Source organism: Orbicella franksi, chromosome 12 (genome assembly GCF_964199315.1).
Source record: "Orbicella franksi chromosome 12, jaOrbFran1.1, whole genome shotgun sequence".
In the NCBI taxonomy this organism is placed as follows: Eukaryota; Metazoa; Cnidaria; class Anthozoa; order Scleractinia; family Merulinidae; genus Orbicella; species Orbicella franksi.
Window position 1 is genome coordinate 4998406 of NC_138156.1, and position 17996 is coordinate 5016401.

General features: G+C 39.9%; 1 protein-coding gene across 3 annotated transcripts in view; it reads left to right on the forward strand.

Moving 5' to 3' along the window:
* Window positions 1-17996, forward strand: part of LOC145462856 (putative ATP-dependent RNA helicase DDX60) — a 61038-nt gene that overhangs the window by 34376 nt on the left and 8666 nt on the right. For 2 of the 3 annotated variants that reach the window (XM_081446486.1, XM_081446488.1), the window contains exons 19-33: window positions 1028-1177; window positions 1699-1821; window positions 2085-2180; window positions 2517-2632; window positions 2840-2925; window positions 3513-3679; window positions 4240-4344; window positions 5166-5288; window positions 7918-8093; window positions 9172-9354; window positions 10401-10586; window positions 11693-11795; window positions 12874-13026; window positions 14665-14769; window positions 15372-15572. In XM_081446486.1, the coding sequence (XP_081302612.1) occupies window positions 1028-1177; window positions 1699-1821; window positions 2085-2180; window positions 2517-2632; window positions 2840-2925; window positions 3513-3679; window positions 4240-4344; window positions 5166-5288; window positions 7918-8093; window positions 9172-9354; window positions 10401-10586; window positions 11693-11795; window positions 12874-13026; window positions 14665-14769; window positions 15372-15572 (2073 nt within the window). The remainder of the gene's footprint in view (window positions 1-1027; window positions 1178-1698; window positions 1822-2084; window positions 2181-2516; window positions 2633-2839; window positions 2926-3512; window positions 3680-4239; window positions 4345-5165; window positions 5289-7917; window positions 8094-9171; window positions 9355-10400; window positions 10587-11692; window positions 11796-12873; window positions 13027-14664; window positions 14770-15371; window positions 15573-17996) is intronic. The other variant, XM_081446487.1, reaches the window with a different exon arrangement.

Consider the following 17996-nt stretch of genomic DNA (forward strand, 5'->3'; position numbering starts at 1 on the left):
AATACAGTATAGACTATTATAGGGAAATCTGTGCCCTCAGTCTTAAAAACGGCCCTCGGCCTGCGGCCATGGGCCGTAGTCAAAACCGAGGGCACAGTTTTTCCCAATACAGGCCTCCCGGCCGGCAAACAATCTATATATATTTATAATATAGATAGGACCCTGTGCGCGCTCTGATTGGTCAAAAACCCATGTTTTATCAGAGTATAAAACATAGAAAAAGCGTGTTTTATTGTTTTTCGTCACATTACCTTTATATCATAAAGCAAATGAAGAAGCCTAAGCCGTGTATTACATTCTGATAAAACACTCCGGACATTTGAGAACACTCGAGAAATTTCCCTCGTGTTCTCAAATGTCCGTCGTGTTTTATACACGGCTTAGGCTTCTTTAGTTTTTAAATAACAGATGACGAACCGATCAACTGTGGATTTGACTTGGCATTTTATTACTATTTAGTTTCGCACTACGCAGCTTGTGTGCAGCACTCATCAGATAAAATTGCCAAATGCGAGTTTACATCGTTACACTGATTTGAAATACACATACAACCACTGGAAATATGATAGCTACAATAAGTGAACGCTTTTACAAAACAATGGAAAGTAGGAGATTGTAAATAAATAAACTCCGTTACTATTGCGTGACAAGATAAGCTATGAAATTTCGTGACAAGAGAAGCTATGAAATTTAAAAAAATTATAATTTAGCATTTTTCAGGGGAAATTCGTCAGCGTGTCTTCATGAAGTTATCAGTTCATTCCGTTTGTTCAGGTTTTAGCTCGGCGGTGAACCTAAGCAAACACATCTGGCACTTAAAAGACAATAGGTCAAAGTTCAAAGTCACTTGGAAGATTTCAAAGCAAGCTGCCCCATATAACCCCGCTTCAAATCGATGTAACCTATGCCTCTGGGAGAAGTACTTTATTATTTGTAAACCTGAGTTAACCTCTCTGAACCAACGGAATGAACTGATAACTGATATGCTTCCTGTTTGTCTTTAAAATGTATGTTGAACATTTTCTAGCGCGAGCTCCTTGATGCTGTGGACCAGAACGAGTCAGCAGTGATCGTGGCGCCGACCTCATCAGGGAAGACTTACGCCTCTTATTACTGCATGGAGAAAGTGCTACGACAAAGCAACGATGGTGTAGTGGTGTATGTTTCACCGACAAAGGTAATGCACTATAAACATCTAATAAACTTTAACATGGTACAACTCTAAATCACTTGCATGCCATCGCCATGCGTTTGTTTGTCAAGACACTTTTTTAGAATTCCTAGGTTTAGTTCTGTCTTCCTCCGAATAATCGCTTTCTGAAAAACGGATCGGATTTCAACAGAGAGTTTCCTATGACAATGATTGAAGTATTAAAGGTATATGCGTACTAAAGAGATAACGCAATTATCAGATTGCTTATTTCGGTAAAATCTCTCCGAGATTGACATAGACTTCCCCTAAACTTTACTTTCTACCCCTTCAAGTCTATTTTATCTGAGAGGCGTTTTGTTATCTTAACCGAAAGCAAGTCGATCGGTGTTTCGTTAACCTAGTTCGAATTTGTTTGTCACAAATGAGCACACTGCGAGTATCTGACCCGATTAAAAATCCAAGGATCAAAATGCATGTAGTTTTCGTTTATTTTCCCTTTTAATAGTTTAATAGATGTCCACGATCACCTTGAAGTTCTCTTTTAGGCTTTAGTTAATCAAGTCGCTGCCACAATCTACGCTCGCTTTCACCGCAAACAGCTCCCAGAAGGACGAGCAGTGTATGGTGTCTTTACCAGGGATTATCGACTCAAGACATTAAACTCACAGGTAATCAAGAACCAAATAGCTTTAGCGTTCCTGTATGTTCCTCAAAAATACGCTCGCTACTTTACTCCAGTTTCCTTCTGTATTGGAAATGCAAAAACGTATGTTAAATTTGCGTCATGCAAGTTACTACAATTATTGCACATTATATTCTCTATGTAACGCACAAGATGTTGCTAGAAAGACTAGGTAAAGTTACACTACTACTTTTTTAGAGTTACATTATCATAGAGTAGTTTACATGAACGTCTTTTCTTTGCCAACAGATCCTTGTTACAGTTCCTGAGTGTTTAGAGATACTTTTTCTCTCACCTCGCCGACAAGAGTGGACAAAGAATATCAAATATGTGATCTTTGATGAGGTGAGGCAGGGGAAAACATGGTAGTTTATCGTAATGCTGTCGTGCACATATCAATCTTTAGTAATCTTGCAAATTCGCAATAATACAAACTAAGAGTGTGTTTCTTAGGGAAAATCCAAAAATCGCAAAATCCAATTTTGGATTTAAGAATCCAATCTTGGATTTTCCCAACGAAACGCACCCTAAAAGAATATAAGGTGGCTATCAAGGGCCAGAAAAAAGGGCGTTGTTTATTTTTCTATTTTTGACCTAGTAACGTCACGCCTACTCACTTTGTGAACGATTTCAACTTAAAATTTCCTGTGTCTGAGGAAGCCGCTTGTCTTTCAATTGTAGGTTCACTGTCTTGGACAAGAGATTGGGGCGGAGGTCTGGGAACATCTCCTTCTTCTAATTCGCTGTCCTTTTTTGGCTCTCTCGGCAACCATTGGAAATCCACACGACTTAATGGCGTAAGTGATTGATTGTGCTTTCATTAGAGGATTCTGAATGTGGGTTTGCCGGTTGTGAATATTTTGAGAATTCCAGGGACGGTTTGTTAGTATGTGCCAATTGTCAAAGCTAATGCTATTTTGACTAGGGTTCTCTGTCACTGGTGCTACTCAGTACTACGTTGATTGCGGTTCACTTCTTTTAAATGGAACTTGTTTCCATTCCAGCTGGTTACAAGCTGCTCAAGACTTTCGTGAGCAGCAGGATAAACAAGATAAAGGCAAGCTGAGGAATTCATACAGGATCAGGCTTGGTATGAGAGAGTACAAAATACATTTGTCTTCTTATCTGGTAATAAAAATAGCTACCGGTGCTTTCCATTCCTTCGTTAGCTCCTTGATTAGAGGCACCTTTGGGTACTCAGATGCTCCAAATGCTCAAATTTTGTTGTTTATAGTGGTCAGTGCGCTTCGCTACACCTAGGTAGTTTACAGGCATGTCACTTAAACTGAAAGAAACAAATACATCAACTAAACATAATAGGCTTAAAAATCCCAACTGGCGGGAGGCAGACCAGTTGGCTATTTACAAGCATGACCGAGGAGTTGAACTAGGGTTACCCAGAAACAACTCCAGCTAAGTGGTCAGAGCGGGACTTGAACCCGGGACCTACCGGCTACGGATTTAAAGTCCGGTGCCCTAACCACTCGGTTCCGCTGTCCCCACTCATACTCCTAGCTCGTGAGCTCCTGGATTAATGACAGCCGTGTTCTTCCCAAAGAGAAAAAAAGCTTTTGTGGATTAGTGAGCGTTTGCATACTTCTAAGTAATTAATTCCTAGATTACTGAAAGCCGAGTAATCTCTTAAGTAATAAATTTTTTGTGGTTCTTTCGATTAAGTTACCTGTGACGAGCGATACTCAGATCTGGAAAAAAGCATTTACCTTCCAAGTCCTTGTCACGGCGGATTTTCTGAGGAAACGGAGAAATACGAGGGTAGCTACGATGTTAAAAACACAGAGGAGTTTGTAAGACTTCATCCATGTGCCCAGCTTGGACCCAAACAGGTTAGGTTTTACTATCATACTTATAGAACAATCGTAAAAAAGGAAAGGAAAAAGTTGTTTAAAGGTAAACTAATGATGGATAATTTTAGTTGAACTAGACCATGCAGTTTTTAAAACTGAATAAAAGTTTTAGTTAAGTCAAGATGAGCCATTATTCAATTTTTTTGTGTGTTTTCACACGTCATCTTTAGGAGATATTACTGACTTATTAGTCAACTAAAAAGCACATAATCAATTACTCATCTACCAGAAGAGATGTATTAGCTCTTGTTCCTGCTTATACTGGGCCAGAACGGCAGGTTCTTGGGTACCAAATATAACAGATTTGAAAAGTTCTTAAAGCAAGCGAAAGCAAAGCAGCATTCAACCTTTCCCTTAAACATTAGCACAACTTTAGCACTGCCAAAATTCATGATCCCTCGCGATGACTATGGACCATTTCAAATTGACTGATTCGCGGTTTTTCAATGTGATGTATTCGCTAGTTTAGGCGTTCTTGTAGAATTTTGTGCTCTATTTGTTACATCTTTGTTTGTGTGTGTGTGTGCTTTTTTTAACAGCTACAGGAAAATGGTTTTCCAGGTGATATGGCTCTCACTCCCAAAGAAACTCTTCACCTTTTTGACACAATGGTTCTACAGTGGCCCGACAAAGTTTCCTTGCAGGTCAGCAGATAACTCATTTAGCCGTAAATCTTATCATTACATATTATATTTGGATATCAGTGTGATAAAGCCGTGGCTAAAAATGATAATCATTAAGTGATATGATATCATTTCTCTGTAGCGAAATGATATCATATCACTTTACGGTTGAATTGTCCAATCAAATAGACTGTAATAAATTGGTTTGACCAATCGGGTTGCACGTTATATTTTAGCCGACGCCTGGCGCCAAATTTGGCGGGAAGAATTGCTTTGGAGTTTTATCAACGAAGTGGCTGCTCCATGATTTGTGAATGTCTTCGATGAAGATATTTCTCAGTTTGTCGAAGAAAACGAAAACAGGAACATGGCTAAAAAGATACGTAAAAAAGAAAAGTAAATTTGCAGGAACATTGGAAGAGAACGATACGCTTAACTTTCCCCTCTTTCTTGAATGTATTCACGTTCATATGCTACTATTTAAGACAGCTTTCTTGTACTTTAACTTGGTGGCTTACTCGCTCGAGGACTCGCTCGGTCGCGACATGGTGTTAACAACTCGTGAATGAAATTCTATCAGGCTCTCGCACTCACTCATCCTCATCAGGTCCATGAGGACTCTTGAGGCCGGCTGCCAGGCTCTTAACATGTAATAATTTATATTTAGTTTATCTTTGAATGGAAACATAATTCAGTTCCGCACTAAAGCCATTCCAGCCACTTCATTTTTGCCATTTTCAATACTTGGTAAATAGCACATACATAAAGAGTAGTATTTTTTAGTTGCCTTAGCCGGTCTCCGTCATTCTTCCAATAAAATCTTGATTTGATTCCTTTTGCAGGAACTTTCTCCAGAACAATATTTCCTTGAAAATAAGTTCATTTTAAAGAGTCATGCTCGACAATACGAGCATGAAATAAAGAAGGAATTCAAGTCCTGGGCAGATGAGAGACAGTTAAAGAAGGTGAAATATTAATGAAATTGTATGGAATCACGGTTGTGTGATAACGTTGTAAAAACTGAATCACGGAAGCCTTAATAAAATCACAAGTACCTTTCTAGACCTTTCTAGCGGTCAATAGTCGTTTTCTTGCAAATCTAAGTTTTGGAACCACAACCTTCATCGGTAGTAAAGAAAAAGCCCGAAACTTTGACGAAGACCTAAGATCGAAGACCCCAAAGCACAAAATGGACGACCCTTGAAAGGACCCCTAAACACGAAAGCCATGACCCCTAGATACGAAAACGAAGACCGCTAAATGCAAAAACGAAGACCCCGAAACGCGAAAGCGAAGACCCTTAGATACGAAAACGAAGACCCTAGATTCGAAAACGAAGACCCCTAGATGCGAAAAGGAAGACCCCAAAACATGAAAAGAAACATACGTCAATCAATCAATCAATCAATAATAAATTCTGGAAAATGTCACTAAAATGCTTGAATAATGCTTAATGCTTTTGCCTCACTAAATGCTCGAAAAAGTGCTAGCATGCATAATGTACAGAGGCCTTTTTATGCCAATTATTACCATTTAGTAACTCGTAGCTCATGGCTCATGAGCCACGGGGTTACTCACTTCGGCAGCACAATTAGAGAATGCACCACTATTCTTCGTCCAGAAGCATTTCACATAATCAAGCCAGAGAAGTACACGCAGGGTAGCATCTAAAATATTTATCCAGGATTGAAATTTTAACAGAAAATTCATTTAATTTCGTCGGAAACTGTAAAATCAAGTCGGGTCTGAGAGCATGTTTTCGGTTTATTTTCCTGAACAGTAATTGTTTAAGGTTATTCATCACATTTGCATTGCGCATCCTTACTGCGCATAATTTATGGCGTCATTAGCGCGCGCTCGTGCACGCGCATATTGAAAACATGACGGATTTGCCTTGATATTGAGCTCTGTCAGTTGAAAAATGGCTCTAGCTCACCAACGAGCACGGGCACCCCAATTTTTTTTCCAGTCATTGTAATCAACTAATCATGAGCTTTGCGTGAGAAAAGACTGATTTAATTTCTATTGCTGAAAATTGAATAAATAAGAAGAATAGCAGATACACTGTGGCCTTTTCTATTTTGCAGTCGGTAACCACGTCAAGAAATTCGGTTCAAATTTTTAATCAAGGATTTAGCTTTCTGTCTGAATCAAACTTAAAACGTTTATTTGTGTCCGACACATTGTATTGACTGTAGTTTAATGCGTGTTCTTATGAGTCCGGGCTCACAAAGATGTTACAATTACTGGGAATGCGTTCTTATGATAAGCATTAAATAATGCCAAAATGGGGCATTTTCAATGCCGCACTGCACCTTAATGAGCATGGGCACCCACCTTTTTTATTTCAAAATTGAAGTTATCATATGACAAATATTCAGTGGACAAAGTTTGAACAAAAATCTATTCTAACTTTTATTTCAGAGGAATTACCTTAAGTGGATTGATTGTTGACTACAATCCATAGTTGTATAGTTTGTGGAATGTCAGCGAGTGCTACTTTGGAATAGTCGACCACACATAACCTATTCGGTTTCAGTTAACAATCTATAAGGAACGATTTTTTAAAACCACTCTATTGAAACGGTTGTTGTTTTTGTTAACGCTAAGTGACTAATTAATTGCGGTTATTAATGATGCATAAGTAAGGAACTATAAAGGCATGGGCAGAACCAAAGCCGGAAGAGATGTAAAACTTTCGTGAATCACTCATGTGGAACTTTAACGAATGACGGATTTACATTACACTGGACTGCAAAGGAGTCAAGTAGTGCGCATCGTAATTTTGTTTGAGCAAGTTTTGAATGAATAATAGAAAATAAAATATGTATGGAAATTTGAAAATTGACATGAATTATTAACTACAGTAGCTAGTTTTCGTGTTTTGGGGTCTATACTAAAGCATCCCAAAAGCGATACAATATGACACGATGCAATACGATGCAATGCGATGAGATACAGTGCAATGCAATGTAATTGGCAATATGCTTCACTAGTTCATCGGATGTGGTTTTACAGAAATAATTTACATATCTAATCATAAATGGCATTTTTTTCCTGACATCATCTTGAAGTTTCATGTTTCCTTCAATGCAGGTAAAAAACAAACATAAAATATTTAAAAAGCCCGTTATCGCGGGTCTTCGTGTTCTGTTCTGTTCTTCGCTTTCGTGTTTTGGGGTCTTCTTCTTCTTCTTTTTTGTGCTGTTCAGGGGTCTTCGTTTTCATGTTTAAGGGGTTTTCTTTTTCGTGTTTAGGGGTCTGCGATTTTAGGTCTTAGTTTTCGGGGTCTTCGTTTTCGTTACTTCAAACGTTCAGCTCAGGCTCTATCTGTTAAGGATGAGTTCTTAGATTATATTTGATGAATTCTTGGCACTGAAAGTTTCCCGGCTTGTCGCCCTAGGAGAACGCCATACTTTTTTGGCAAAATCTTGTTACTTAGCAACGTCTTCAAAAAACCGCAATTTTTCAAGGATATAGTTGCTTTCAAGATTGGATTGCCCTACAGTAAAAGGACAACAAATCATTCATTCTGTTTATTTATTTCTATTTACTTTTTTGTTTTGTTTTGTTTTGTTTTTTTGGCTTCTTCAGGTGCAATCCGTCATTCAGTCATTGAATGCTATTTGCGTAGACAAGCAGGCCTCGGTTGAACAAGAATGGAACGAAATAGGAATGCCTTCGTCTGGCACAGATTTTATCTTACTTAATTTCTCGAAGCTGGTTGACCAACTCAGAGCACAAGATAAACTGCCAGCCCTGGTTTTCAGGTAATGCACAGCTTGGTGGCTGAATATCTATTTTGAGGTACATTTTGTCAAGGCATATAATTTAAACTTGAAGATAACACTTGCTTGCATGATTACTGTTACTGCTGCGGCTGAACCCTTTGGCAAACAATTTTTAGGAATTGATTATTGCTTGAAGTTAGGCTAAGGTGCTGCCGAGCTACCTATTTTCAGGCAAGTGAAAGAGATCAAAGCAAACGTACATGGACGCTGCTCATACAATCCCTCTAAAGCTTTCAAATTCTCCACTGTTCCTCGATCGATCGCGTAACCTAGCACTGCGTCAGTTCAGGCTCACCAGTGCTCTTTCCGTCCTGGACTCACACAACGCGCCCGTGACGCTTTCATTAATAAATACGTTTCGCTTTTCTCGAGACGTGAGCATGGGACTTGAGTTTGAGTTGATAACCACTGATATCGCTTGTGGTTTGATGGAAAAGAGCCAATATGTAGAGAACTGCCGACGATTTTAAGTCAAATAATAAGGCAAATAGGTGTTTTAGATGCGGTCAAATACTTCGAACTTGCTCAGAACCTTTGTTGTTTTTTTTTTGAATAACTATCCCTTGAAACGCCCAAAAACGTATCGGGTCAAAGTCAGTTTTTTACAATCGTCTTATGTTCTTTTAAACAAAATCAAGAAAACTCATCCCACTGAAATAGATAAAAATAGATAAAATCTATCGAGAATTGTCATCTACTGTTCGACACACTAACTTCGCCACTAACTTCGTCTATTTGTGCATGTCAGTGAATCGTCACGTGATTATGTACACTGGAAATTATGCGTAGTGACAAGGACGAGGGCTTCAAATCTAACTAGAGATATATCGAATCAACAATTCCTCTTCCCCTTCAATTTTAAAGTAGACCTCAAGACCCTTGATTTCCCACTGGACAGAACTCCTGACCAGTTCTCACTGTACATGGTCGCTCCGCCTTAGACCAAGAATTGTAAGTATCGACCGACACATCCCGTGTTCGAAAGCAAGAAGACGATGCGAGCAATGTGAAGATGATCTAAATGCAAAGTAGATGCTTTTCTTGTCCTTCTCAACAGCTTTGACCGCAAGATGTGCGAATACCTATCGCAGTATCTTACTGAGGACTTTGAAGATCGAGAAGAAGTTCTTCGAGCTCAAGGGGACCCCAAAACCTTAAAACTGGTAGAGAAGAAGCGAGAAAAGGCTGAAAAGAGATTGAAAAAGACAAGAGATCAAACAGATAAAGAGAAAGGAAATAGGTATTTTAAAGAGTTTTACCTATTACTATGACATTGGCGTTTGTAAACATAGAAGCACTCGGTATCATAGAGCTACGCCATTATTGTAAACATAAAATAAAGAATAGAGTGGTGAACGAAGTTCATATTTGATGAAGGGCAACATGGCAGCCCCCAAACGTTGCCTTCAACGTGTGTTTTCCACCAACTAGACACACTGTTTCATAACATCTGGTGATCTGTTGTAATGCTTCCCAACCGGGGGATGCTCCTTGAATTCGTGTGGTTTCCACACACCTTTTGTGGAACTTTCAGGCAGCACATACCAGATGCATATGCTTCTGCACATACTTAAATAGTATAATTAATTATAAAAGGAAGTGCCCCACGGCAACATTGAAAGAAGGCTGCCAACATGTTAAATGTTCAGTGCATGTTCAGTGCTCTCTTTTGGCGTTTTCTGTCCATTTTAGCGAATTATAGAAAATTTATCATCATGATAGATGAATTTATGCTGCCTCATTCCTTTAGACTATCCCCAGTTTCCAGCCAAGGGATTTTCCAGCATTTCGGGACTTTTGATTTACTCGTATTTAAACAAGTGAGGCGCTGGCACAGACCTCTTTTGCTTCAAGCACTCAGCGAGAGAACAAGCCTCTTTTCAGTTGCACCGAAGTCCCGAGATTTGACCCACCTCCGACCCGGACCAACCAGCCTTCTGTTCTCTGATTGGCTACGCCACTCACTATCTATTCTGTGATTACCGTAGCAGTGTGCGCTTGTTAACAAAATGATGGCCGCTTCTTGGCTCTTTCGAAGTCGTCTGTGAAGAGGATCTAAATAAAGTTTTGAACAACTAGTAGATTTATACTAAAACAATTAGATTATTCGCTATCGATTTCTATGCGTAATAGTTGACTCGGGCTGCACCCTCGTCAACTATTACGCGATAGAAATCTCGAGCTCATAATCTAATTATTAAAAGGATGTAACAAGTCATTACAAAAACAACAAATGTATGGGCCATATATTTTCGGTTTTATGTGGCAGTTTTAATCTCTAAACAGGTCAGCCAACCAACCAGTGGAACTAATTAAGGAAGATTTTTCATCTTTGGGTGAAACATTGCCTCAAGATGCATTGGCCCTGATAGCTCAAGGTGGCCCAAGGACCTTGAAATTGGCAGAGAAGAGGCGAGCAAAGGCTGAAAAGAGGTTGAAGAAATCAAGAGATGAAACAGAGAAAGGGAAAAGGTAATTAAAACACTTAAGCTTATCAGTCTTTAATACAGTGTCTTAGGTAACCAGGCAGAGAATGATTGGCTGAAGTTCAAATTTGAAGTTCAACTCTTCGCTAGAGGAAACTCCAAGGATTGCCGGCGCCAGTTGTGGAAACATAACATACATGCCCTTTTTTTAAGTGTCTGGTCGTTCTAGCGCCAACAGCACTAATTGGGGAAAAGATAAAAAGCAATATTATGAACAATTATTTAAAAAATTGAAACTTCCAAACTTAAAGTTTCATAACTTACAGCATTTTTCTTAAAACTACCTAAAATACAAAATTATTTACAATATATCCCCTATAGAGTAAGGGGTTTCCCACATATCCTTTTTGCGTATCATGGTTCCAAAAGCTGTCAAAGATTTGATGGTCCTTCCCTTTTTAGTTAGTTTCGCCCATAGCGATGGCCCTAAGTACCCGATGGAGTATTTCCCATGATAACGACTAAGCAAAAGTAGAGAAATGGTAATTAGGATACTCAGACGCGTACAAAACTTGGCACAGGCCAGTACTGCATGGCCTTAGCCAGAGATACGGCTTCCATTTGCGAAAATTAAACCAAAAGCCTTTAAACTCCCCATTTTAATTAATTAAGCTTAACAACGTATTCAGTTTCAGGCGAACATGCAAAATATACCCTATTTTAGACCAGTCACCAATGCAGCTCAAAAACTACATAGAGCATATAACGGAGTTGTTGGCTTCCGTCTGTCTCGGAAGAGTGTGGAATGTGCGCCGTGGTTTCAGTCTCTTGTGGAGTTGCAGCACCTAAAAGGTAGACCCTGTTGCAGCGGTTCCTGCAGAAAAGTCCGCGCCTGGCTATGCGGGTGCTGGCTGTGCTGCCGTCTTCCGTCTGCACTCTCCTCTTTTCCCCCACTGCTTCTCTTTCTTCCTCTGGCTCCACAGCACGCCTGGCTAGGCAATTTGTCTCCAGCTGCTGTGGTCTACAGCAACGGTTCCCAGCTTGTCGGGTTGATTTCGTAAGCCTTAACGTCCCGCTTACAGACGTATAAAGAAGTACAATCTATATATAGGTTATTCACCTGTTTATGTGGCAGGTTTTATCACTCAACAGGTTGAACAACCAACACGAAGAGGAAGACGAGGAAGATTTTTCAGCTTTAGATGAACCTTTGCCAGAATGTACATTGGCTTTTACACACAGAATTGGAAACCAGGTAGACGAAGTAATCAAGGCTGCCTGTTATCTCTTTCATAATTGTTCCCAAAACTGTCGTATAAACTATCATTGTTTGATAGCCATCTTAAGGCACCTCACATAGGAGCTAGCCAGCTAGCCGTCAGAAGTGTTTTACAACCTTTAGATCAGGAAATTTCGATGAATTAAACTATTGCATGAAATGGCCCTGGCAACCTACAGCTAATAGGGACTTTAAGATACGGTACGGTAATAGTGAAGATCACTTCCGGTGACGTCATGACGCGCGTTCCAGTACGGCTTTCCCGCCGTAGCCTTGCTTTCTATTACGGGAAAGTGACTCGTTTCACGTACTCTTCACTACGTGAGTATAAGCCTGATGTTTTACTTCTCATTTTAACGCTTTTTCACTGTTTAAACAACCTTGTTCGAAGATAAATTGGAGAATCATAAAAATCCGTCCGAAAATAATTGTTTCTTTGTCATTTCTGCAGCAAATTTGAACCATTCAAACATCTATCGTGAGCGACAGTCATATTTGTACGGGCCGAACAGTCGCAGATAAGAGAACTCCGCATGTATTGAGCTGAGCTATAATTGTTTATTGCTGTTCAAAATGTATTTCATTAGGATCAAAAGTTTTGCATTTTCTGGCTGATCACGTCTTACGAACACCCTGCCTGTGCTGAAATCGAGCTTTTTGTCAGTGTTTTTTTCTTTTGTGCTTGAAATTAAGGCTAAGAGGCAAATCTGTAAAGTTCGGGGAGATGTAAAACGGATACAGGAGAAAGAAATCTTCATCATTAATCAAGCCTATGTCATATGAAAGTAGAATAAAGTCCCTGGTTTTCGTGAGCGAAGCTATTTTTGTAAGGACACGTAAAGGCTACACACCCCGTTGCCGTACAGCGAAATCTTAATCCGTTTGAGTTTTGCGAAGAACACGGCTTTGTCAGCCTAGTCCCTCACAGCTGAAGTAGCCGTAGTAGTAGCTCGCCGTAGGGTATCTTAAAGTCCCTAGTATCTTACAGTTTACGGCTTACAGCGTGAATGAGTTATAAACAATGTCATCGTGAAATTTTTCCTTTATTTTCTAGGACTTAGAAAAGATTATGGACCGCATACGGTTTATCAAGAGTAAAGACATATTCAAGCGTTCCTTGAAACGAGGAATCTGCTATCATCACGCTGGACTTAACAACAAAAGACGCAGCTGTGTGGAAATCTTGTTTAGGGAGAGATATCTTCAGGTAAGATTTCAACAATGGAACAGAAGCCTTTAGCTTGGTGGCCTGTCGAGCACTTAAACTTAAATTGGTTTTATCAAAATGGAAATGATCAAATAATCATAAATTGATGGCTAAATGTAAAGTTTCATTGCAGTTGGAATTTATGTAATAACCCAAGTTATTCTCGCAGTTTGATTGGTTCTTGCCCATGACCTATTAGAGGAGAGACGCACGATTGACGTCATCATTTCAAAGTTTTTCCCTCTGTGTTTAAAATAGCGGAAAGTTTTGAGAATTTAGATACTATTTTACGTGACTGGGGAAAGATAAGGTGCAAAAAGTCTTGTCGAGGCATTGAACAGGTACGAGAGTCTGGAAGAAGAAACAAAAAGCCGTTTCTTTTCTAGAAAATGACTCGAAAAAAATACTCGAGCAGTCTCAGTCGGCAGTCGAGCGAGACTAAACCAAACACAAAATTGATCTTGAAATTACTTTATGGTAAGAAACCATTGCTTTGTCTCGAACTTAACAAAACCAATGAGCAAACTGTTTATGTCATTAATTTATTTTAAAAATTCAACTTTTCTCAGTCTCAAAATGATTGTTGACACAGTTTGATTCCAAGAATTAAACATCAAAACATCATCAGTTTGAATAAACACATAAGCTTAAGTACAGTTTAATCTTGTTTTCCGACGCGAATGTTCCAGTCCGTTTCAGGGCACAGTAGCGAGAAAAGAAGAGCTTACTAAAGCTCACGGTCAACTGTATCCCAGCTATAAGGTGTCTCCGACACTACATCAAACTGATTTGAGAATCACCAACTGGCACAGAGGACACAAATTTCCACCGTCACTAATGCTCCTTTCATCCAATACTCAAATCGAACGGTCTCCAGTGTTGACCGTAACCGCAAGTTTTTCTAGCGTATTTTTTCAACTCCTGCAATATTCAAGACAAATTAACTCCCAAGATTTTTGGCTCACAGGGCTGCTCTGATGCCAAAAACTGACTTGACTTTTCAGCATTTTCTTTAAGATTTGTAGATTTCGCAGTTTAATTCTACTTTCGTTGTAAGTTTTCAATCCACGAGAAGCAATTTTCTTCTTAAGTTTGACAGTTGCGTGATATTCCTGGACCAATCACAATTCTTTGCGACGCATAGCAACCAATGAGATTGCTTCATTTTGTATAGTCAATAGATTACGTCAAATGGCTTTTTTTCGTGTTCGCCAAAGTGGGCAAAGGACGGTTTCAGAGTTAGGTTGAAAGATTTTAAAATAAAAAAGCTTTTTCTGTTTCTTTAGTATGTAAAACAAATAGATTCCGTGTTGCCGTGCGTCTGTTCAGTAATAGATCACAGATGACGTCAAAATGTGGTAACAACAAATAAGTGGCACACGAGGCGATAGCCGAGTGTGTCACTGATGTTCTTACCACATTTTATATAAGAACTGAGATTGGTAGCTTAGTGAAGGAAAGTTGCAGGACGGTTAATTTTTTTTTATGGAAACAAATTAAAACTATTATAACAGATAAAAGTGTTAAATGCCATCTCTGTATACCGCCACGTAAATACCTCCCCAGTCTCTCCAGGTACAGGGTTGCCTTGTAATTGGTTCCAGATCAAAATTATTACAGGTTTTATTGATTCTTTAGGTGGTCGCAGCAACGGGAACTTTGGCCCTTGGCATTCACATGCCTTGCAAGACAGTCGTGTTCGCTGGAGACTCACCTTTCTTAAACTCTCTGATGTATAGACAGGTTAGTTGACTTCCTTATTGTGGAACCACTGCACAAGAAAGAGTGGTGTTTGGTTTATGGGTTTCTCTCAGGTTTTAACAAATTACTTTTATCAATACACAGTGCCTGGTTTTGTTGGTTTTGTAGATAAATAATATCTGAGCCTCTTTCCTGAGCATAATATTTAGCCCGGCAAAGATTAATTATGAGTCATAAGGAAAAGGGCCTGGCATTTATTTTAGACAATACGTGCAAACAAAATCCCATTACTTCTTTCCACTGAAAACTTTCGAGAGAATAAAAAGTGTAAAACTGAGCACTTTCTTGAAAACAGCTATTTAAAGACATACCATGTGCCTCTATTGTATGTTAAGGTCGCAAAGTACAAAAATTATTCAGGCAATTTACCACGGGAAATTGCGTGACGCAAAATTTTGATAGAATGTGAAAAAAGATCCCTAAGTTTTGTACATTACTTCCCCCTTGTGTGCAGTATTAGAGTTCACTGATGCATTTATCTTGCTGTGGAGGGTAAAAATAACTCGCGATTCTGAAATCAATTTCTGCATTTGACGTCCACCAAGATAATCGTCTCTTGCGTCCATTTATTTTGTTACTTTCAGATGTCTGGCAGAGCGGGTCGTAGAGGCTTTGACCCGGTGGGAAATGTTTTGTTTTTTGGAGTTCCTTACCGCAAGGTTCAACGACTCATAACAGCTAACATTCCAAAGCTGGTTGGGAACTTCCCCATAAATGTATCGTTGGTCCTGCGCCTGCTCTTGATGACGACAAAGGGAGACGACAAGAACGATGCGCTGACTAAGGTATCAGTAGGAAATAGAACTTGATCATACGTTGAGAACTCCTTTGACCGAGCTGCATTCTAGAACGCGATTCGAGTGCAGAGTGCAGAGTGCAGAGTGCAGAGTGCAGAGTGCGGAGTGCGGAGTGCGGAGTGCGGAGTGCGGAGTGCGGAGTGCGGAGTGCGGAGTGCGGAGTGCGGAGTGCGGAGTGCGGAGTGCGGAGTGCGGAGTGCGGAGTGCGGAGTGCGGAGTGCCGAGCGCCGAGCGCCGAGCGTCGAGCGCCGAGCGCCGAGCGCCGAGCGCCGAGCGCCGAGCGCCGAGCGCCGAGCGCCGAGCGCCGAGCGCCGAGCGCCGAGCGCCGAGCGCCGAGCGCCGAGCGCCGAGCGCCGAGCGCCGAGCGCCGAGCGCCGAGCGCCGAGCGCCGAGCGCCGAGCGCCGAGCGCCGAGTGCAGAGTGAAAAGAGAAGAGAAGAAACTAAATTGCAAAGACCACGTCATTAAGTTAGAGCGACAGGCTAAAGATTATCGCACGCGTTCGTTAAGTGCATAGTCAATTAAATATAGGTCGTTTTAGCCTTAGATGGGCTCGACACTAGCTCACATTTCGAATAGCGTAGACGGTATTTTCGAGTTATAGGGACTTGAAACTTAATTGCAAAGACCTTGTCCTTAAAGTGCCCTTGAAGTAAAAAATAGTTTCTGCTTATTTGAAAGGCTTTTCAAAGTAAAGAAGAATGGCGTTTCCCTTTTTGGAATATCTTTCTTCGTTTTAGAGATGTTTATGTTTTTGTATCATGCAAATGAGGAAAGTGATGATGTCATAGGTGGTTCCAATAAAGCAGTACAACACTTAATGAAGAATATCTCTAGAAATATTAAAGCAGTGTTCTTTAAACTTGGCACCAGAAATGTACATCACAAAAGAACGAAAATGACACTCGTCGTGCCGTTGCCATGACAACAGTTATGCCACTGGTCCTTTTTTAATAAAGACTAAAATTCACAGATTTGATCTTAAACAAGGATTATCCACTCCCAACAATCTAATGGGGAGAGTTAAGACAGTATGGAAACCATGCGTGTTCCGAGCAAGACCCTGTGTCCCACTTTAAAAGGTTGCAAAAGGGGATATTTGGTTTTTCACTGAAAGAGACTGAAACCAAGAATGTTGCCATGGGAACAACAAAGTAGGTGTCATTCTGTATCTTTTGTGATGTACATTTCTGGTGCCAAATTTGAAGAACACTGCTCCAATATTTCTGGAGATATTTTTGATTCAGTATTTTACTGTTTAAGTGGAACTATTAATGACGTCATCACTTTCCTCATTTGCATAACACAAAAACGTGAATATCTCTAAATGACAAAAAATATTCCAAAAAAGAAAATGCCATTCTTCTTTACTTTGAAAAGCCTTTCAAATAACCAGCAATTATTTTTTTACTTCATAAGCACTTTAAGTTAAATCGACAGGCTCAAGGATATCGCGCGCGCTGGTTATGTGTATAGTCAATAAAGTATTGGTCGTTTTGGACTCGGAGGGACTGACACTAACGGACAATGAGCTGCGCAGACTTTGATTTTGACTCACATAGGCTTGATTCCGAATAGCGTAGATGATGTTTTCGAGTTTAAGGGACTTTAAAAACACTTTTAAAAAGTCCAGAGAAGCACTTGGGTCGGCAATGTTCATTCGTGTTCAATTGGTTGCGTCACAGCAGGCCTGAAATAACCTCACGCTTTCTGGGACCCCTGATTACGTCCTCCAAATGAATGAGCTGATGTAGATAAGCTCAGCATTATTCCAAAATGCAAACAAAGAAAATCAGGAGATTTCCGCTCTTTAATTCAGGTTTTAAGACTGAGACTCACCCAGAAAAAAGAGGGCGTGGTGAGGGGAGTTTGGTGTTACAAAGTGTGTGAAGTGTGTCTTCCGGGTATCACCTATTTGTTTAAGTTGTTGAATGACCTGCTAACGAACTCAGTGGAAATATGATTTACCTTAAGGTTTTATAAGACTTGAAATTGCGTTGCATTACAATACAATGCCTAGCTTAACTATGCATTACGTACATACTCTACTCATGTTTATTACGCTACGAACATTATATAACGAATTTTGTTTTGATTGTTTTACAACTGAAGATTGAAAAGATGCTTTGCTATCTACAAGTATGAAGTCGGAACAAATCATTCATTGTGTCCAGTCTGGTACAATTATCAATAGTGAAATATGTTCTAAACATGTGTACCGCCGTAAATCAGACGCCAAGAATATCACAAGCAGGAATGTTGCGTAATACAAACGTATAACCGGCATATTTTCGTTGAGAAAGACTCACCATACCTTAAGTGAAAGAAAAATGTCTGTCATGCATTTTTCCATTACTATATCCGCGATCGAAGCTGAAGTTGGCCTGGACCCATAGCCCCTTGTGGGACATAG